This window comes from Sylvia atricapilla, chromosome 2 (genome assembly GCF_009819655.1).
Source record: "Sylvia atricapilla isolate bSylAtr1 chromosome 2, bSylAtr1.pri, whole genome shotgun sequence".
Lineage (NCBI taxonomy): Eukaryota > Metazoa > Chordata > Aves > Passeriformes > Sylviidae > Sylvia > Sylvia atricapilla.
This window is the reverse complement of record NC_089141.1, coordinates 51,229,397-51,251,112: the sequence shown is the minus strand read 5'-3', so window position 1 is coordinate 51,251,112 and position 21,716 is coordinate 51,229,397. Positions and strand designations below refer to the sequence as shown.

Here is a 21,716-nt window from a genome sequence, read left to right as displayed (position 1 = left end):
CTGGCCAATGGCGGGCGGCGCTGCCCTCCCGCCGCTCCCCGCGGGAGAACATGGCGGCCGCTCCCCGCGCCGCCGCTAGAGGGCGCCGGGCAGCCGCAGACGGTCTCCGCACGCCCAGCGGCCGCGGCCCGGTGCGGGAGGGGAAGGGCGGCCATGGACAGGTTCTCCTGGACCACTGGGCTGCTGGAGCTGGGAGAGACGCTGGTGGTCCAGCAGCGCGGCGTCCGCCTCAGCGACGGGGAGGAGAAGGTGACGGGAGCTGGAGCCGCCCCGCGCGGGGCCTGGCGACGCGGCCGGGGCGGGGGAGGAGGGTAAAGGACGCGGCCGTGGGCCCCACGCAAGGGGGGTGGCAGGGCTGTGAGTGCGGGCGGTGTCGGGCGAGGGATGCGACACAAAGGGTGTGAAGGGCTTGGGCTGCAGGCGGAGCATCGATCGGGGCTGTGGGAGGACGCTCTGCGCCAGGGTCTGGCGGGGTTTGTCTCTGTGGAGAGATTAGGGCGGAGTTGCAGGCTTCGAGGGGCTGTGCTGGTCGACAGCAGCTGAACTTGAGCCAGAGTGTGCCCAGGTGGCCAAGAAGGCCAATGCCACCCTGGCCTGTATCAGTAATGGTGTGGCCAGCAGGACCAGGGCAGCGATTGTGCCCCTGTACTCGGCACTGGTGAGGCCGCCCCGAATCTGTGTTCAGTTCCGGGCCCCTCGGCTCAGGACAGACATTGAGGTGCTGGAGTGGATCCAGAGAAAGGCAGCGGAGCTGGAGAAAGGTCTGGAGCATAAGTCTTAGGGATTCAGCTGAGGGGTTGGAATCGTTTCGCCTGGAGAAGAGCAGGACCTGGGGGGACCTCCTTGCTCTCGGCAGCTGCCTGACAGGAAGGCGGAGCCAGGTCGGGGTCGGTCTCTTCCTCCAGGCAACAAGTGACGGGAAAAGAGGAAGTGGCCTTAAGCTGTGCTAGAGCAAGTTTAGGTTGGCCATTAGGAAGAATTTCGTGACAGAAAGGGTGATTAGACATAGGAATGGACTGCCCTGGGAGGCGGTGGAGTCGCCGTCCCTGGAGCTGTTTAGGGAAAGACTGGCCATGGCACTGAAGGCCGTGGCCTGGTTGATGTGGGGATCTTGGGTCACAGGTTGGACCCGATAATCTCAGAGGGCTTTTCCAACTTCGTTGATTCTGTGAGAAAGGCCTTGGACAGTGTGTGTGACATGGGGTGAGGGTTGGGACCGCCACAGGCTGCGTGTAGGCAGTGTCACTGTCACAAAGCGCTGCCCACTGCTCGGGCTGTCACTCCTGTAGTGCGCTGAGCCCTGGCTTTGGTGTGGTACAGGGCATGAGGCACAATTCACCCCTGAGTCGTCCTGGGTGCTGTCATACCCTCTACTCTTTTCTGACCCATCCTGTTTATTGCTCCACTTCACTGCCAGACTGACTCTTGATCTCTCCTTTTTTCTAACCGTGGTAATTGCCCTCACAAAAAGCTGTAAAAACGTGCCTCAAATTTAACAAGGTGAAAGAATTTTGCTAATGCAGATTTTCCAGTACTGTTTGCTGTCTGATAAGTGAAGAGCTTTTCAATAGCAACACAGGTAGAAGCTATACTCCCCTGTGATAGGGTGGAAGATTTCAGACTGTGTGCAGCATGTTTTTATTAGGTTGCGTTACTTTTTTTGCATAATTTCTGCCTTCTCTGTCAGCATATAGTAAATGTTCCAAAGCCAATAGGCCTGTTTAAAATCCATTTAGGAACTTTGGTGTATTTTGCAGAATATATGGAGGGAGGATCCCCTCAGGATTTCCAGGGGTAAAGTTTATACACTTGAAAAAGGAAGTTTGTGTTTATCCACCTAATCCTTTTATATTATTTTTCACTATTGTTTCCTAAACTTCTAAACTTCATGTATTTTGTTTTCTGAAAGAAAAAAAAAAAAAAGAAAAAAGGGAGTGTTCTCAAAATACTGGCTTGTTAAATCTGATTGCTGTGTTGTGGTAAGGTGTAATGTTTCCAAGACCAGTATTTATGTAACTTACTGGTTCAATTTGTTGTTGATCTGTTTTATTTTTCCTGTCCAGGTGAAATTCGGCAGTGGAGTTTTACTGCTGAGCACCCACAGACTGATCTGGAGGGATCAGAAGAATCATGTAAGTCCCACTTCTGTGTCTTCTGTCTCCTGTATGTCATTCAATTTTATATTCCGTAATAAACACGTAGCTTGCAATGAAAAGCCTGCAAACAGAGAGGGGATTATTCCTGCCTTTGTGTGTGTTTTGTTGTACAAGTATAGTCCACTTTTTGGCTCTCAGCAGAAAGAAGATTGTGTGTTCTTTCACCTAGTTCTGCTTTAATAAAATAATCATGCAGAGATGAGAAGGGTTAGGAATGTATCCTACAATTGTTTCGTTTCTACTGCACAGAAATAAAGGAGAAAAGAGCCTGGTGTCATGCACTAAAAGACATATATTTTGAAACTGAAGTTGAATGTGTCAGGCAAATCATTATGTGAAGTTCTCTCCTGTGCTCCTTGTCTAGGAAAGCGTTTTCTTCCCTGCTGATTTCAAATCCAAGCTGCCCCACCATATATTCTGCTCTGACCATATAGTCCCAGACCATGATTTGATAATAGGATGGTTTTGGTGACAGTATTGTTTTGTATTGCACACATCTTGCCCTCCCAGCTGCCTGTTCCTGCCATGAACCATCCCTTCAATCAGCCAGAACACTTACTGGTCACAGGTTAAGTGACACTGCCAGAACTACGGTTTGGTAACTGTAGTAAAACTGCTGAATGCTTTGTGTCATCATGCACAGCCTGGGAATGCAGGCTGGAAGTGGGAGGAAGACGCCACAAACACATAAACTCTAAGCAAAGACTGTGACAATGGGCACCACTCCACAGATGCAGTTGAAGGAGAAGTCTTCCTCAGACTAGGTTGGATTATGCTTGTTTTGGACTCAATAATTGAGAATTTTAACCCTGAAAGCCAAAGTTTAGAGCACTTTGGTGATTTAAAGTTCCTAACAAAAGGGTAATTTAAAGTTCATAACAAAAGTTTTCAGCTGACAACTTTTCAAAGGCAAGTTGTATTTCACTGGGCTTTTGTGCAAGGGCAGGTGAAGCACCTCTCTCACCCAAAGGCTGATCCTTAGCAAATATCACATCCTTGCTTCAAAGCAGGGAGGTACCAAGAGCGTTCTGAAGGTAATGTCGCCAAAGATGTTCCTAATTTGGCAGAGCAGTATGATTTCTTCTTTAGGGATTATTTGCTGTAAGAGTAGACCTATTTTTAATACAAATTCTTTTAAAATGTTTAAAGAGCTGTTATCTGTGGTGGAATTACTGTTACACAAGTTAGGGCTTGATTGTCCAGACCATGAGCTGTTCTGTATAAGTTAACATGGGGCTTTTCTGCACAGTCATCATATTACCACATGAGATAATGTACTAAACTCTTTGTTAATCACTCTTTATTTCTTCATCAGCATCTCTTTTTGAGAGCTGAGCATGTACTGCAACAACCACTGTGTCTAATCTTCTCACTTGGACTTTTTCCATGCTTAAAATAAGGTTGGACGTTATGGCTTCAGCAAGCCTTTAGAACTGAACTTATCTCCATTCTCTCCAACAAAAAGATTACATTTGTATCTTTTGCCCAATTTCTCCCTCTGCTGCCCAGGCCATGTGATTTCTTGTACTCTTCCAAGGTTAATGAATTTGTTAAATCAGCAGAGGAAAACCTTGGAGAAAAAGAAAAATCATTTTATTTTAACTAATTTAACTCAGCAAAGATTCTGAAAAGCTCAGGCTTGATTAACAGAAGGTGCAGAAATGTGGCTCACAGTTCTCACTGGGAGATGTAATTAACTTTTTTAGTGGGGTAAATAAAGCTGATTGATTTTTTCAAGCTCGCAGGACTGAAACATGGGGAGCATGAGTGTCCTTTTGTTGTCTTGGTTAGTTGTTGTCTAAGCTCAGCTGTGGTTTAACATCAGACTTAGAAACCTTATCTAGCTTACCTAGAATAAATTTGTAGGGAGAATCCGCTTCTTATTGTGTCAGCAATGAATAATAATTAGTGGGGCACATGTCATTATGTTAACATAGCACACCTTCTTACAGAAACAGACAGCTGGGTCCTATAGCTGCTGTTTTTACTTGCCATATGTAGTTGAACAGTGTTTAAAGAAAAAGGAATTCTGTAAAGTTTGTTACATAGCTAGATTTGTACAAAATTTTAAATGATAAAATCATGCATACTGTGAGCATGAGGCATTAGAAGACATTCGAAGAAACACACAGCATATTTAACACATTTCTGGTTTTGTATCCCTTCCTGTAGCTTTCCTCATCAGGAAGGGGTGATTTAAAGTCCTTGTACTTAAAATAAGTTCATAACTTTCTATCTTGGAACTAAACTAATCTGTCACTTTGATAGTGCACGTACTATATATAGTTGAACTCTTTTTGTCATTTTCAAAACCTTTTTTTAACAGAAGTATCATATTTCCTATCTTTTAAAGTGTCCAGAACTTTGTGGCTGTTTTACAAACATTTAACTGGTGGTAATGGCTTTAGAAACTAGAGTCATAGAAGAGCCTAGATAGCTTACACTAAGAGTTTTTAGAAAAGGAGGTCCAACTCAGGGTTTTTTCCCAATAAGAGATTTATTTATTAATTTGAGTTCCTGCATGTATACTTCCCTGCTGTCAAATTTAATGGGTATTTAATTACTCTGTTCCAAGAGGAACAATTTTGGTGGTAGGGATTGAGAGGGCCCTGTAACAGTGTCTGTTGTAAACTGGTGCTGGGCAGTGGCAGGTGGAAGAGAGAAGTTCAAAGAGGGAATGCAACCTGTTTTTCCTGCACTGTGTGACTGTGTCAGTCACCAAGGTGTTGTGTGGGAGATGATGTTCCTCAGAGGATGTTCACCAAAACAAGACCAGGCACCTTATTAGATGGTTTGAATCACTCCTATAGCAATTTCTGTCTCAATGCATGTAGAAGGAGTTTAGCCTGGGATAGCTTAGTTTCCAACAGATGGGCACAGCCTTGTTTCTTGCTCTGTATTATGTAAAGCACAGTCAATAAATGTGTGATGAGGTGCATCAACTGCTGGATTAAGTCCTTCACTGTAGGATGGATGGAAAAATTCCTGTTGCGTTCAGACAATAGTGTAGGTTTTGGATATTCAGCATTTAAAAAGAATGGTGGGTTTGGATATTTTTGTAGCTCCTTAAGTAATATCAGTGCAAAAATGTCAAGAACCTGTGAGTATTGTACAGCTACAGAAGAGATAAGGTGCAATAGTATGGAAATTTTAGTGTTTAAATTTTGACCTTAGTTCTAAAGGTTTGTTAAATCTCATAGTCTCTTCTATGAATCTAGCTTGAGGTTTTTCAAGTTGACTCATTGACACTTAAGTTTGTTGAGGTTTTTTAATTAACTAGATCTCAGTTTAAAATGTGTGTTCTTTTTCTACGTGTATTTCACTGTAATACACTGTTCCTGTTGTTACCATCATATTTCACATAGAGTGCTTCAGGCAGCACCTGTAGATAACCATACTGGTTGTGAGATGGGAAAGAGAACACTTGGGTTTAGAGAGTGAATAGACAGGATATGGTTTAATTCACTTGTGTTTGTTCCAGGAGTGCTGCATTGCTGTGCCTCTGTCTCAGATTGTATTTATTGAAGAGCAAGCAGCTGGGATAGGGAAGAGGTATGGCCATCCTCCTTGTCTTTTTCAGCTGGATCCTTTCACATGCATATTATGTGAGGTACCCAATAGTAAAGATGAATTCATGGTGGGTTCCTTTTGCAATTTCAAATTTCCATGCTGGCAGTCACAAGGACCATTGAGGTCAAATGTGTAGGAAGAGAGTCATGACTGATGTGATCTGTTAAGTAACTGTCATGGAATCACTACTGATGATTTTAGAGGTCTTTTCCAACATAAATGATTCTATGATTTTAAGTTTCTAAAGAGAGAAAAAAAATTTGGCTGGAGAAATAGATACACAACTAACATCTGATTGCAACCAGCAGTCTGATTGGTAAGGTTATATGCTGGAGGTATTCTGAAGAAATCAGTTCGTTCACCAATGCTGGAGAAGTAAGTAAAGACCAATGGAAAGATTATCAGTAAAATGAGATGGGAATGGAGGACTTGCAGTCATGTTGTGATAGCAGTCTGTAAATTTCCCTAAAATCATGCCCTCCCAAGGTTTGTTTTGGTAGTAGGTGTCCTTTAAGACTGTTATTTTCATGCATGTTGGCTTTGAATGTTGGTTTTGGATAAGTTCACACACAGTGTCCACAAGTGCCATATAAAAGTGGGATAGGTTACACATAATATTGAGACCTCTTGTTTTCCTGTGTCAAAGATAGCATGTTTTGGTTTTTGACCTGCGATAATTACTGCCAAGTTAAATGACAACTTGGCAATCAGTTTTTATCCTAACTAAAAGGGTTTTTTTGGAAACTATTGCTTGCAATTTTAAAATCTGTTATGTTCATTTCTTAAGAATTGGTGATAGGTACATTTTAAATTTGTAAAATGTTCCTGCTTTAGAGGCTGTTTTAGGTTTTATGCAAGATATTCAAAATATTTAAATGTTGATGCATAAATATAAAGCATTATTTGATGATCTTGAGCACTTATGTGAGATAGTTAATGGAGATTTTGATGAAATAGTTAACTTTGATGCTGAAATAGTTTATTTAGACATTACAGAAATATCTTCTTTTTCCTTTACCTCTTCCTTAGTGCCAAAATAGTAGTTCATCTTCACCCTGCTTCTTCAAACAAAGAGCCTGGCCCATTCCAAAGCAGCAAATACTCCTACATCAAGCTTTCTTTCAAGGAACATGGGCAGATTGAGGTAAGTCTTGTACCATGGACTCCAAACACAGTTGGGTCTTTGGACATGCTTTTCTCCTCTTGCTGTGTTAGTGATAATTTCCCATGATCTTTCCATGTTTACTTTTGAGGTGGAGCTTTTTCAATACATCCTTTTGGGAGACAAACATTATGAGCCTCCCATGTTCTGTACTTTCATTAAATACTGCAAATAGAGTTCCAAAAATGTCTAGAGGCATTACTAGGTTAGTCCTTATTTTAGGGGATTTAGTATAATTTTGTACTTCATTTTCTAATCTACTAAATTGAACACGGGATTTTCCAAAATGACATCTCTGAAACCTGTTAAGTGTTTAACAGAGTAGAAGATGTTTCTTTGTATCTAACCCTTTATTGAATAAGAATCATACAACTTATTCCTAATTATCTCTCTAATTTTATTGCTGAACTTTTGTTGCCTCAGAACTTTTGTTCGTTTTACACTGTATAATTTTTTTTAGCCTACACCAAATCTCAAAGGCTTTGAGCATTCTAAGAAAAATCTAATATATTCTTAGAAGAAAGCTTATCCTAAAAAACAAAGAAATGGCACTCTGTAAAGAAATTTCACATTTTGATTGACGAGACTGAGAACTTCAACTTTGGACTGTAGAAAAAACTGTACTTGTTCACTGCAGAAAATCAGATTTGCAAATCAAATTAGATAGAAATGTCTTTAAAAGGCATATGCTTGATCAGACTCACTTTTATTTATTTGTGAGCAGTTTTCAGATTATGATGACGGTAGATTTATGCAGATGCGTGTTTTTTGCAATCATAATCATATTTATTTAATGTGTCTGAAAATCAAACTTACTGTGCTTACTGGTTGCCAGCACATCAGTTAAACCCCAGCCTTTCTTCATGACCTCAGAATGCTTTCCTGTGAACCTGGACAACGAAAAGGGTGGAATAGATTTTCTCTCTGGATATTGGTCAGTAGGGTACACTTAGTGTTAACTAATGTCACCTTCTGGTATTAGCAATAAACAAATTGGTGTAATTGATCTGTGTGTTTGTTTTTCTATTTTGTTGAATTAGCAGATCAATAGCAGTTGGATGCTCAGCTTTCCTTCTTTTAAAAACATGCCTTTGAGTATACCTCAGCATTTAACATGGTTTGGGACATGTTGAATATCTGAAGAAATATTTTATAATAGAAATACTTAGTGACTAGATGGCTCCTCTTCTAATGTGAATACTTTTGAAGACCGGACATTAAGAATTTCTATATAATGAGTTCTGTACTGTGGTTATGAAGGTACTACCATGTTTTGTCTCCATGCATTGTGAAGTTTATTTCATCACCAAGGTGCTAAAAATACCCAGAGGTGCTCTGCACAGTTGATGAAACATCTGTTGTCCCTCTTTAATGTTTGCAGTTCTACAGACGGTTATCAGAAGAGATCACACAAAGGAGATGGGAGAGCATGCCCACTGGTCAGGCCATGCAAATGAACAAGGATTCACAGGTATGTGCAGAGCTTCTGAGCAGGATCTGTGTGTAATCTCTCATTGCCACTTCTTGCCACCCTCATATACCACATCCAGCATGTGACTCTAGCCAACGTATGGGCACGTGCAGGAATTCAGCTTTAGTTTGCTTGTTTTTTCACTGGCATAAATTAGTTTTTCCTTTGCTTTTTTCACCTGATAGAACACAGTATCCTTTCTTTCTTGAGTGTGCTTAGATAATGACCTCCTTCTCCTTGTTTTTGTTTGTTTGTTTTAGTTAGACCCACACACAGTTGTGCAAATACAATATTTATTTGCATATACTTTGATGTATTCCAGCTGGTGGATGGGGTCCGCCGCTTGGGACCCAGAGAGCCACAGCCACCCCAAAGGATGTCTCGCTAGAAACAGCTCCTTGGGGGGTCAGGGCGCTCCTCAGCTGGCAGAGGGGCTTCTCAGCAGCAGGCAGAGCAGTGATTTTTCAGTTTAGTGATTTCAGCTTTCAGTGATTTCAGCTCAGTGCTCTTAGCTCATGCCCTTGTGAGTTAGCCCCTCTTTTAGCCGGCCGTGGCGAGAGAGAGAGAGGTCTCGTGTTGAATTTTCGCAGGTGGTACTTTATTGAGAGGGTACCAGCGAAAGGGGTCCAGGGACGAGGAGCCTCTGCTGACCAGAGGAAACCCAGGGGTTTTTATGGGACACCAGGGTGGGAGGAAAAGGGTACAGAACCAATCAATTGTAACAGATCTACATAAAATCCCAAGGGGGCTTGTGGGTTTCCGGACAGGTCGCTGTGGCTAGAAGGTTTGTCTTTGTCTTAGGGGCTCTGGGTGAAGTTGCAAAATTCTTCCTTGACTCCTCAGCTTGGCTCCCTCCAGGGCAAAGCAGCTGGGGCTCCGCCCACCCCCACATTGATGCTGGAAAATTTTTTGTCTTAATTGTGATTCCTGGTTTATTTTTTTTTGTGGCTGGAAGTCAAATATATAACATGTGACTTTTGTATAACTCTGAAACTGATGTGTTTGATTTACATTTTAAATGGACAGTTGTTAGGGAGAATGTCATACGTTAGATAACCTTTATCTGCCTTCATACTTCTAGGTCATAAACTCTGATAAACATGTAGGCATTGTTTCTATATATTAATGTGCTGAATATATGAATATATAGTATTGTATGAGTGAAATAGGATGATTGTAAGATTGTTCGATATGAAATCCTGTATGTCCCCTTCAGTAAATTTAGTACCTATAAGCACAGCTGCATTTGGAATAATGCATGAAAAATGTAATCAAAATGCCTTACCTCTACTTAAGTCACAGTCACAGGTCAGATTATGATGATTTAATATTTTAACTCATTAACTTAACACCTATGCTAAGCTTTGCAATCAGAGATGAGAGGCTTGACTCTGCTGCCACTTAGGTACCAGCCTTTCTAGAACACATTCAGCATCTGGTTAAAGTTTGACCATCGCACACATTCTAATACCTCTTAAGAAGGTAAATTAGATTGTACTCAGCATTGTGTTTCTCTGTTTCTATTTCTTTAGGCTGGATTTCTTGAAGTAATACACTCAGGCATTTCCACAGCTCTAGTATGAATGTTCACATGGACTTGAGAGGCTAGAATTGAGATGCGCTGGAATACTCAGTCTGGATATTAAGCCATAGTAATAGCTTCAATATATTATCAATATCATTGTTTGTCTAGTAGAGCAAATTCATATATGGTTCACGTTTCTTGTTTATTTTTTTTACAGTGGTTTAAAAATTACTGTCAAGAAATGGATGAAATATTGTATGAATGATATCTGCTGTTTGGAGGAATATTTCCAGACCTCTAATTTTCACAGTGAGGCAGATGAAAAAACTTAATATTTCTTATTTTGACTCTTTCCTTGTTTTTTTTTTGTTTTTTTTTTTGTTTGTTTGTTTGTTTTTGTTTTTTTGGTTTTTTTTTTGTTTTTTTTTGTTGTTGTTGTTGTGTTTTTTTTTTTTTTTTTTTATTTGTTTGTTTGGGTTTTTTTTTGTAGGCAGGAAGAATAAGGGCCATAGGAATTGTAGGTATTGAAAGGAAATTAGAAGAAAAAAGAAAAGAGACTGACAAAAACATTTCTGAGGTAGGTACTTTTGAAGTTTCAAGGTCAGCCACATGTCTGAGCTATTTACATTCATTCACACTTTTTTTTAGTGACAGGTGAGACTATTTATTGTTTTTGTTGAGAAGTCTGAAATGATTAAGAGTGTACAGTTTACAGTAATTTATTTTGTTTAACTGGGTTATCGATATATTTAAAGGTACTTCATTTAAACAATTCCTCTCAAGAAGATTGTTCTTTGAAACTAACAGTGTGTATTTATTAAACTAATTTTGGTTTCAATTGAAAATTGAGTATAGATTAAGCAGAATATGCTAATCCAAGTGTCTGCACATAACTGTGATGAAGCTAGATTTTCCTTTTATAGTCAGTCTTTTAGATGTTACATTTAGGCTTATAATTACAGTAAAATTATTTGCATCCATCCACAAGATGTTGTATTTTGCAAAATACCTGGGCTAGATGGAGACCGTCCTTTTCCATAGAACCGGAACAATAGTTGAATTCCAGATATCAGTACTGATGGACAGCGGAGGCATTTAATTTCTTCATGTATACCTGACAGCAATACCCTCAAAAGTAGTCTGTCTTGGTAGTAGAGACTGATACAAAAGTACTCATCAGCTACATGCAGCCAATTTGTTCTTGTGGCAAAGCTTTGTGGGATTCAATGAGAAAAAAAGCATCCCCTGCTGTAATAGTTATAAAAATTAAAGTGTCTTTGCAGGCCACATGCTCTTTCAGATACTGGGAGCATAAAACTTTCTTGGTTTCTGTCTGTGAGGAATGTAATGAATGAAGTTTTGTGTGTAGTTCAAAAGGCATTGTGGTTACATGCGTGTGTATATAGTTCAAAAGGCATTGTCTGCTTATTTTTTCCTTTAGTAGCTTTGTCAGAGAGTAAAAGAAATCCATTTATACATGTTGTATGAGCAGAGGAAAACCATGACTTGTAAAATCCTGCCTTCCTCCAGCTTTAAATGTTATAAATGACTTAATTTAAAAAATGGTGCCCTGGCTTCCAGGAAAAGGCTTCCTGCATCTGCTGTTCAGTGCTGATAAGAATCCAGTTCTTTAGCCTTTTGTTTATCTGAGGAAGTTCCTGTTAGGTGTGTGCACATTCCCCTTTGTTTCCAGGCCTGCCCTGGGTGACTCAGGCAGAGGAGGAGTTAGACACAGCATACTGTTTGTTTAACTAAATCAGGAGTTCTTTTGATGAATGTTGTTTTCATGCAGGTATAGAGATTAGAAATAAGCTGGGAAAAGCCCTGTCAGAAAACTTATTGTTGATATCATATACAAGTAGAATAGCAGGACTTTGATTTACACTGGAGATTGGGAAATCTATTGTGAATTATTCAATCTGGCAGATTAGGGAGTAAGAAGAAGTATTCCAAACAGAAGTTTTTGTTTTCTTAGTGGTAAATTATTGTTACGCAGTGGTATAACAGTGTCATAATAGTGTTATTCAGTGGTATTTTCTTTCCTGTGGACCACTTAATTTTGGATAACTAAGTCAGGTACCAACTGTTAGGAGGCTAAACTTGTCCAGTCAGTGGAGAAACACTGGCACTATCAGGAGATGAAAAGCAAACCCTGTCCCTTTCTAGAGACATCTCCTTTTGTTCTTTGCAAATTGAATCTCTGACCAATAAACTTCTACATAAGGCACCTGAATGTAGATGGGAACACTGGGGTTTTCCTGCAAAAATACTGCTATAGTGGGGGATTAGTCAGAGTAAGCAAGAAATGACATAAAGGCAGTGACTAGAAGCTGTAGGCAGGATGTCTCTCTGTCCATTTAACAGTGTAACTGAACCTTCTTTACTTGTGGCTGGAGGGCTTGGGTGCTGCTGTCAGGCAAACTTTAGATCTAAAGGTTTTGGAATTTTTCTCACACCAGTTGTTCAAAAAAGGTTGTTTGAAAAGTCTGACCACCTGGACATGTTGCCATGTATTTGAGAGAAGAGAGGAGGCTGAATGAATGTGCATTAATGAGGGTGGAAGAAAAGAGAGTTGCTTTTTAATATAGTTGTATTAATGGAGTTGCTAGCTCTCTTTTTTCTTCCTACCTGAATTTTTCAATGTTTATCATTACTAAAAGTTTGGAATTACAGTATACCTTCAGCTGTTTTTAAAGTATGATTTATTTAAGCCTAAAACTCCTTTGTGGCGTGTTGCAGAGTTGTTGTATTTGAGACCATAGCGTTTTACTGGAGTATTTAAGTGAAGAGATGTTGCCAGACATTTCAGAGGTTTTGTCCCTCAGTCTTCCTTGTTCATTTGAAATGAGTGTTTCTTGCTAACTAAGGAACATCACTGATGAAAGTAAAGTTGTCTTGTCAGGAGGATTACATCTGTAGCTTTACAGCTGTCTTGCAGCTGGCCAGAAACAACATATCTCCTTGAGTGAGGGTTGTGTTGGAATAAAATCTACCATCACCACCCAGAAACTTTCCCCCACCTTACAGAGAGCATAATAAACTTGGACAGTTTAATCTTTTCTGTGACTCAGCATCTCATTGTCCTTCCTATCACATGGACATATTAAATCATACCAAAATTCTGTTCATATACTGGAAGAGTATGTGATTGAATCTCTTCTTCATTCTTTGTTTTTTATTTTAATTATAAGATATGCTGTAAAACAGTTGTATCAACAAATAAGGTATGATATCTCATATTGTAACATACTCATCTAAAGTCTTAGCAGCTCTTATGAATAGCTCTTATGAATAGCAGCTGCCTGTGTCCATAAAACTGAATGCTATAATTATACTGATATGCATTATCTGCTTTTCATTTCAGGCTTTTGAGGACCTTAGCAAACTAATGGAAAAGGTATGGATGGATGGTGTGTGTCACTTGGCGAAGTAGACTTAATGCTTGTTTTCTCAGTTTTAAGCGCACTTTTCTCTCTTGAGCTGGAAGTTGACTTATCTTTGTGTGTTTCTTGATAGGCTAAGGAAATGGTGGAATTATCCAAGTCAATAGCTAACAAGATTAAAGAAAAACAAGGTGACATCACTGAAGATGAGGTAAATTATTGTTGTTTTTAAATTCTACAAAAACATACTTATGAAAAGCAAAAAGTTACCTGTTTAATAATGTAATGTTACTAAAACCCCTTGCTGGTTGGTTTTGTTGTGTTTAGTCTCTTATACTTGGTGTAGAGATTACTTGCTTAGTGTTATTTTTTTCTTTTAACCCTTTTTAAAAGCAGTGATTTTACTGCTTTTTATAAATTTTTCTGGTTTTTTACCTGTGCTAGTCAAAAATAAATGGTACTAAGTCTTGTCTTCTCTTTGTTTAGTAATTGACTTTATTGGTAGAAAACTGAAGGATTTATTCACCAAAACTGTGTTATAGTAATAAAATCAAATTTTTTTACTAACCAGCATCACTCATTAGCTGATGTACATCTAGATTTGTTTGTTTGTTTGCTTGTTCAGACCATTAGGTTCAAGTCCTATCTACTGAGTATGGGTATAGCTAACCCAGTTACGAGGGAAACATACGGATCTGGTACAGAGTACCACATGCAGCTGGCAAAGCAACTGGCTGGAATCCTGCAGACACCCTTAGAGGTAAAGCACCACATCTTGCACCAGCATTTTCCATGTGTTGCTGAGTTTTGATGTGTGTTTTGTCTGTAGTACTCTGCCTCTTTTTAAAGCTGATTTAGCAGCACAGCCTCCTAGTCAGTATTGATGGGAGGAATATATATTGTCTTCTTGAATAAAAAAGTTTAAATATATGTATGAATTTTTCTTTGGACTAATGGCATCAACTTCTAATTGGCAAAATGTTGATGAGATTTAGAAAACTGTTCCAGTGGTCTTTCTTCTATTTGAACAGCCCTGTATTCATCTTTTGCTGCAGAATATTTCTTTTTTTAAAGAAAGAGTGAAATGGCACTGACAGAAAATATAAGTAATGAGTCTTTTTAAACTGCTTCAAATTTACATATTTTGCAAATGTAGGACAGGACTATTAAGTACATTACCAACCCTTAATAATATCTCTTGTTCTAATTTATCTTAAACTTTAAAAGATTACAAGTTTCTCACCAAAGAGTTAAATTTCATGTTGCAGTTTATAAGGCTATCCTACGAAAAGGCATATATGCAACGGTATTTTTGTGAAAGGTATATGCTACCTACTGTGATCAGAATGGAAAATTAGAGTTTGTCTGAACAGCAGAAATGCTAAATTGATTGATAGATTTAATATGTTGAAATTCTTCATTCCTGTGATTTATTCTCTACTTTAAAATCAAAGTAATTCACCGTGCTTGGGTCTAGTAGTCACTATTTTGCATTTTAAAATGATTAGTGAAAGATACAACTTACCTCTAGCTTTTCCCATTAGGGCCCATCATTTAGCCCCTTGTGTCACCTGTGTAATCAGCCACCTGCAAGCAGAGATGCTGTTTTCACTGGGTTGATGCTGTTCCCCTGACCAGTCTTGTGCTCATTAACACAGGAGCGAGGGGGGATCATGTCTCTCACGGAAGTTTACTGCCTGGTGAACCGTGCCCGGGGGCTAGAGGTGAGCCACTGCTTTGGGTCAGAATGTTATAACAGCACTTCAGGCATAAGGAAATTAAAAAGGGTTAAAATGTTCCCTACCAATTGCTCATTCTACTTATCTGCAACACAATGTGATCAGCTCTTTATTAAAATTGGAGGGGTTTTACCTTTCTCCTTTCTTGTTCTTCCTTATAATACTTATGTATTATTTATAATTTTAATATTTATAAGTTGTAGGAATGTATGCTGCTTTTTATGATACCATGTAAAAGGAAAATCCATACTTATCTGGAAAGAAAACTTAAAGGTCAGAGACTACTAAAGAATGGTGAAAGTTCTGGGAATTTTTTTAAACAAAATACAACAATTTTTTCTGTAAACAAGGCAAGAAGGATTATTATAGAACACATATTAAGGGAACAGAAAGGAGCATAGAAGCTAAAAAATAGACTGCACAATAGAAAGGAAAAAGAATTAACAATAAGTGTAGTCTGGTGTATTTTATAGCTACTAAAACTTTGTTTCGATGTTATACTATACGCCTGAAATGCAAGCTGTGAATAAATAGGTTTTACTATTTTAATAGTTGCTGTCACCGGAAGACTTAGTAAATGCTTGTAAAATGCTGGAATCACTGAAATTGCCACTAAGGTAAGAGCTTTACAGATTTGTTTATAAAGCATGGCACTCACGGGTCAGACTGAGTGATGATTTAATATTTTACTTGAAGTAGATTTCTTTTGTGGTTGTTGTGGGTATTTTTAACAAAGTCATTCTTTGCTCTAAGGATGCTGCCATATGCACCAACAGCCACTTTACATTAAAACATTAATTTTCAGCTAGGAAATACTTATGTTTTTCACTTACAATTTTTTCAGATGGAAAAGGGTTTAACCAAGGTCAGACATATGCCTTGCTCTTTTTTCTGTTCAGATTTTGAATATGCTCTTAGGTTTAAGTTAATCTTGGAGAGCTTATTTGGGTTTGGGGGGATTTTTTTTCCCCTTTTGTAATGTGGTTACATTAGAAAGGTAATGGTGTGAATGCATTAGAAACGTGACCATAAGTGATGTGCAGAAGGTTTTTAGGTACTTTGCCTCTCTTTTTTGATTTTAGGCTTCGGATATTTGATAGTGGTGTGATGGTGATTGAACTCCAGTCTCATAATGAAGAGGAAATGGTTGCTGCTGCTTTAGAGACAGTAAGTGTATTTCATTTCCTTCAGTGTTCTGACCACACTAGGGAAATATAAGCACATTCGGTAAAAAACTTGAGGTATGGGATTTCCTCTTGAGATTTCAAAATACAAAGCATTCCACTTCATATCTTCTAAGAGAAATATTTAAATAGCACTTCTCATCTTCAAAGCTCTCTACAGGCAATAATCTTAGTCATTACTTTCTCTTTAAGGAATAAATCACTTTTCTATCTCTTTTCAAACTTCATTAACCTTCAGCCTTCCTCCAAATCTTTTGCACTGTAGGCTGAAATTCATGGCATGTATTGAGCACCTAATTTAACAGAAGTGGACTTCAGACATTGTACATGTTATGCTAGAAGGCAGTGGAAACAGCTCTTAAATGTGGATATAGGTGGTTGATTGGTTTGGGTTTATTTCACAGAACAGTACATTGTATGTGTACTGACTTTGCTCCTGTGAAGAGCACTTAGTAGGAGACTAGTGTCTATAGAATTAAGCCAGCTTCATCAGGGAAAAAGATAGTATAAACTGCTCAGTGTCATAAACCTTTGTGGTCTTGCTGCCTTGGGACACTTCACAGTCCTGTTATCCCATTATTTGTTATACTTTCCCATGTCTTTCTGAGTGGAATGTAATTTTTTGATTTTCATACATTTGGGAAAAGGCTAATCCAGTGTATCCAAAGTTAAACATCAAAGTGAAAGAGAGGGCAGTGGAGACAAACTAGTTAGTGCAGACACCTCACTTGACACAGGGTGGACTGCTCAGTGTATTTTGCATGATTGTCACCATATAGCCTTTGCTCGTCAGAAAAGTTTTTAGGTAAGTGTTTAGAGTAATTTCAGAGATTCCATTCTAAATCCACAACACTAAAATGCTTAAGTCTTTCAGTATATGTTAATATTCTCAGTTTATTTTCTTAATTTTATAGAAAAATATCAAGATCATTTTAGGGCTTTTTTCTGATTATTTTTGGTTTCTAATGGATTTTATGTCTTCAGAAAGAGTGCTTATATCTTTGAAAAGAAAGGAAAAACCTTTCTTGATGACAAAGGAGGTTAACTGCAAAATGTAGTTTTTTTATTACCAAGGTGCATTTTTTCTGTTGTTTTCATAATATGAGACTTTGGCTCCATAGAAGAGTGGAAGGGAGAGGCTTCAACTGAGGAAGATTAGCTTGTGTGGGAAAGGGAAGATGACATCAGACTTGCGGCCAACAGCACCCCATGCTTTAATGTTACTGCACATTATGCATTAAGTTCTGAGAAGTGAAAGGAAGCCATAGGGTTTCAGGCAGGAGAGAGATGTGGTTTTGAATGGCTGGTGAAGACAGGAAATGACATGGACATCAAAGGAATCCAAAGTCACCCTTGATGACCGTAGTGGTCTGGGAAGGAAAGATAATTAATCACTGATTGTATAGCTGACATCCATTACTCAGATTTGTTCTCTTAGCTTCCGAAAATCTCGTGTTAGGACTAATTTAATCTGAGTTTCTGTAAAAGGACTACTGCTGAGAATGGTGCAGAATAGACCCCTCCCCACTCAGTTATGTGGGAAGCAGGAAATGGCAACTACATCCGGATTTACAACTTTGCTTGAATCTAAAGCAATGGAGAAATGTAAGAATTATTAATTTTGGGGCAATTAAAGGTGTTTATCTGGAAAATTCAATGCAATAATAAGTCTGGATTTCATATGTAGTATTTATCTAGTATTTTAAACATTCACATGTCCAACATGTATGGGAAGGTTTTATTTTATTAAGTAGCGTGGTTGAGACAAAAGGGCCAAAGTTTTGAGTGTCAGGGGTGAACCTGTCTTTTGACATTCACAGCTGAATGTTATGGTGGCTTTTAGTTATTCCTCTAGTATGCCATAATGTCATGTGAAGTACTAAAGCTTGGGGATTTTTCCTGTAGGTAGTGGGTGTATTTTAAATGCCATAAAACTCAAATTCTTCTCTTCCACCTGAGATGACTTCTGTTTCTACACTGATGAGCTGCCCTGAACAGGTCTTTTATTTCCTCATTTAGGCTTCAGTGTTTGCAGAATCACTTAGAATAGTTCTGCTGTGTAAATACTGATGGAGACTCTATTTTACTGTGCGAGCTATTCTGATTTTTCAGTTCATTTAGTCCTAAGGTGTCTTTAAAAAAAAATCCAAAGGAGAGGGTACCATATGTTTTTTTTACAGATTTAACTCCCTTTTTTTTATAAGTGGCAATTTTCCCAGGACAAAGAAGAGATGCGTTAAAGGCAAAATACTCATAATTAGTTGTACTTTTTTAAAAAACCAAACAAACTAATTTTCTTCTCAAGGGATTTGCTACCAGTTTATCGCTTTTCAAGGCTAGACCTGATTCAGTAGCTGAGAGAACTTTATTGTTCTTTTAATATTATAGTTTGTTTATTTTTGTATTTGGTTTCTGATAGGTATCTGAAAAGGGTTCTCTCACAGCTGATGAGTTTGCTAAGCTGGTGGGGATGTCCGTTCTCTTAGCCAAAGAAAGGTAAGTAATAATTGTTGTGTTTAATACTATAATTATGATGTTGTCCTCAAGTAATACAGGACATCTTCTTTTGCTTTCTCTAGGCTGCTTCTTGCTGAAAAGATGGGCCATCTTTGCAGAGATGATTCAGTGGAAGGCTTAAGATTCTACCCAAATTTATTTCTGACACAAAGCTAATACCATTTGTGTGCAGTTTGTTATGTAATAGTTGAACAAGAGAGCAGAGGGCAGAATCCTTCCAAGAACTGACTTTAAAATTTTTATTTTGTTAGTCAACTGCAACAGACATGAACATTGCAATGCTTTTACAGTTCTCAGGTATTTCAAGTGCTGAATCCTCTTACATGGAACTGAAAGGAGATAGAAATCACAAAGCATGTCTTATTGTCTTGAGACAACTCACTCATTTTTCAAGTTTTATTTGGTGTGCTGTGTAGTTTCTCATTTCAAGAGAAGATTGCACTCCAGTAGAAGTGGAGAGAGTATCGCCGTGAGCACCCAGAGCCGGGTTACTGCGTACTCCAGTTTGTTTCTTTCTTTCTGTCCGGAGCAACAAAGCGGGCAGATGTGTCCACAGTGATAAGCAACAGGACTTTGGTGTGTACTGAGGTCTAAGGAACAAACTAGTAGAATAACCCCTCCTCCCAGAAGTGATGAACGGTTTTCTAAGGGAGGATCTTGGGGTTCTGGAATTTGAGACAGAAAGAACCTGCTGCAAGAGAGGTTGTTTTATGTCAAGCGAATCTAGAAATTACCATGTTTATTTTGTCATATCTTACGCTAATATCTCAGATAGAAGCATTGTTAGCACAGACTTCCTCCCTTCTCTTTCCTTGCCATCTTCCTTCCGTTTTACGTTGCACTTTGGGTGCCCTTTCTCTGTCTTCTTTGTAGCAGAGTGGAGCAGCCTCCTGTCATTTTACTAGATTCTGTGCTTTAATGTGCTTGTATTTTACCTTGTACTTCTAACAAAAGATCATTTGTTTGTTTCATCAGCCTATTACCTGTTTTGGGGAAACAATTCATTTGCTTACCTCTCATATGTGAAGATTAATATGCATTCTATATTGAAGGGAGAAGAGGACTATCACCCTGTGTTTAATAATCACAAGGTATCATTGTTTGGTTTTCCACACCTGTGTTCACACTGAATGCAATATAATAGCCTCGGTTTTCATAACTCCAGTGGAGTTGCTACACTACTTGAAGATCTGTCATGATAATAACAGTTAAGTGGATGTTTATGATCCACATTACCTGAATTTTTGGCATTTTGAAGTGACTGTTTTTAATAAACAAAGTTAATTTAAGGTATGGGCAAGGACAGCATACAAGTAACTGCACTGTGGTTGTGATGGCCAGATCAGCTTTACAAGAACGGACAGAATGGCTTTTAATATGAGCCTGAAGATATGTTCAGAGTTATTTCAGTGTTACCATAGCATGAGTTAAGACATGACTTAAGAGCCTGCCAGTAGTTCAGTGCAGAGATTCCTACAGTGATCATGCCTGTGGATTGTAGTATGTCCTTTATATCCAGGGAATTGTGTCCTCTTAACTCTTGTCACAAGCAAACTTTCATGCAGTGCTTTCTTTAAGGCAGTTTTTGTCTGCTCCATGAGGGTGCTAAAACTTAAGTCTTGGACACAGCTGAAGGAACCAGTTCCACACTGTTACTACTGTGTTAGTCACCTGGTGTCATCTCTTCAGGAGCCTTACAGCTTGCTGCTTTCCTTCATCCTCCCCACAACCCACAGGAGAGATCCATGCAAAGTACACCAAGCACCACACATCTAAGGAGGGACTGAAAAGTGAGAAATTTGGAAGCAAAAAGCTGTTTTGTGACAACTGTCTCTTTTGCCCCATAAAAACCTGTCATGGAAGGCCCGTGGTTCGTGGGCCTGAACCTCTCCCCACAAGGGGGCACGTCGTGTGAAGGAAGAACAAAATGAGAGGAAATGCCAAGTGTAAACTGCCAGCCTCTGTTCCTCCTACCCTGAGTGTTTCATTATCTTAATTAAGCAATAATACAGCCTATTTAGAATAATGGCACCTTCTCAAGCTTTTCTTTTCCAAGATTTTTCCTTGACTTTGTTCTTCTTCCAGGCAAGAAATCTATTCAGTAGGGTAAATTGTATTGCTGGTTTAGAATTTAAACACACACATGAGAAAATGGCTACCAGAAAATAAGAAAAATTAAAACATTTTCTTAAATAGATTGTTCTGTTGAGTTGGTTTTATTTTGTTTGGGTTTTTTTTTTCCTTCTAAATGTTTTAAATGCTTTATCTTCTTTACACATTAAAATCTTGTGGTTCCACAGGGCGGGTTTTTAAAGCACATCATATTTTTGCTGTCTCTACCTAAAAGGGTATGATACAGTTTTGATTTAAAGGGCAGAATTAAATGTAATTGGAAGGCCTTGCTTCTGTTGCTGAATAGCCTGTGACCCATCCCAGCCAGAACAGTCAAACTCTAGGTGTCTACACAAGCAGTGCTTTCATGAGATCATACTAGTGTAATACAGAAGGTGCATATATGAACCTTTCCTGTTTTGATTATTCCTAGGATATTTGTATCACAGTATATGACCAGCCTCATTTTGCCAGGGCTGCCTACACAAATAGTGCTTGTCTTTCTATGGAGCAGTCTTAAATGATGGTTACGTTTTTCATTTGAAAACATGGGCCTTTTTATACCTCAGACAGGAAAACACACCTCAGGAATCTCTGCATCTTTTCCGTTTCTCATTTGCCTTTGTTTTCAGGAAAATTATGTTCAGCCTATGGAAACGTGGATCTAATCTGGACCATATTTCTGAAGTGCAAATTTTTTTTCTTCTGAAAAGTACATGTGAACGTGCATTTGGAAATCCTCAGAAATGTATCTTTCATAATAATTAGTGGGTGCATATTGATTAGCTAAACTCTTTGATGCTCAGTTCTTCTAACACAACTTTCATAGTTTGTCCAAAGAGCCTGCTGTGCGTCTAAAATTAGTGAAGTATTGTCCCTGAATTCATGAGTACAGTA

At 38.8% G+C, this 21,716-nt stretch overlaps 1 protein-coding gene across 1 annotated transcript; it reads left to right on the top strand.

Moving 5' to 3' along the window:
- The first annotated feature begins 105 nt into the window (after positions 1 to 105).
- Positions 106 to 20,904, top strand: VPS36 (vacuolar protein sorting 36 homolog). Its single transcript, XM_066313227.1, has 14 exons — positions 106 to 249; positions 2,064 to 2,132; positions 5,638 to 5,708; positions 6,756 to 6,870; positions 8,270 to 8,359; positions 10,375 to 10,461; positions 13,249 to 13,281; positions 13,401 to 13,478; positions 13,893 to 14,027; positions 14,926 to 14,991; positions 15,559 to 15,623; positions 16,089 to 16,173; positions 18,610 to 18,686; positions 18,770 to 20,904. The coding sequence occupies exons 1-14, from the start codon at positions 154 to 156 to the stop codon at positions 18,861 to 18,863; spliced, it is 1,161 nt and encodes a 386-aa protein (XP_066169324.1). The 5' UTR covers positions 106 to 153; the 3' UTR covers positions 18,864 to 20,904.
- The last annotated feature ends 812 nt before the right edge of the window (positions 20,905 to 21,716 follow it).

Excerpts from the sequence above, each read along its gene's own strand:
- VPS36 (XM_066313227.1), top strand. The coding sequence starts at position 154 with ATGGACAGGTTCTCCTGGACCACTGGGCTGCTGGAGCTGGGAGAGACG. Across the intron at positions 2,133-5,637 it reads GGAGGGATCAGAAGAATCAT|GAGTGCTGCATTGCTGTGCC; the intron begins GTAAGTCCCACT and ends TGTTTGTTCCAG. Across the intron at positions 13,479-13,892 it reads GTGACATCACTGAAGATGAG|ACCATTAGGTTCAAGTCCTA; the intron begins GTAAATTATTGT and ends TTGCTTGTTCAG.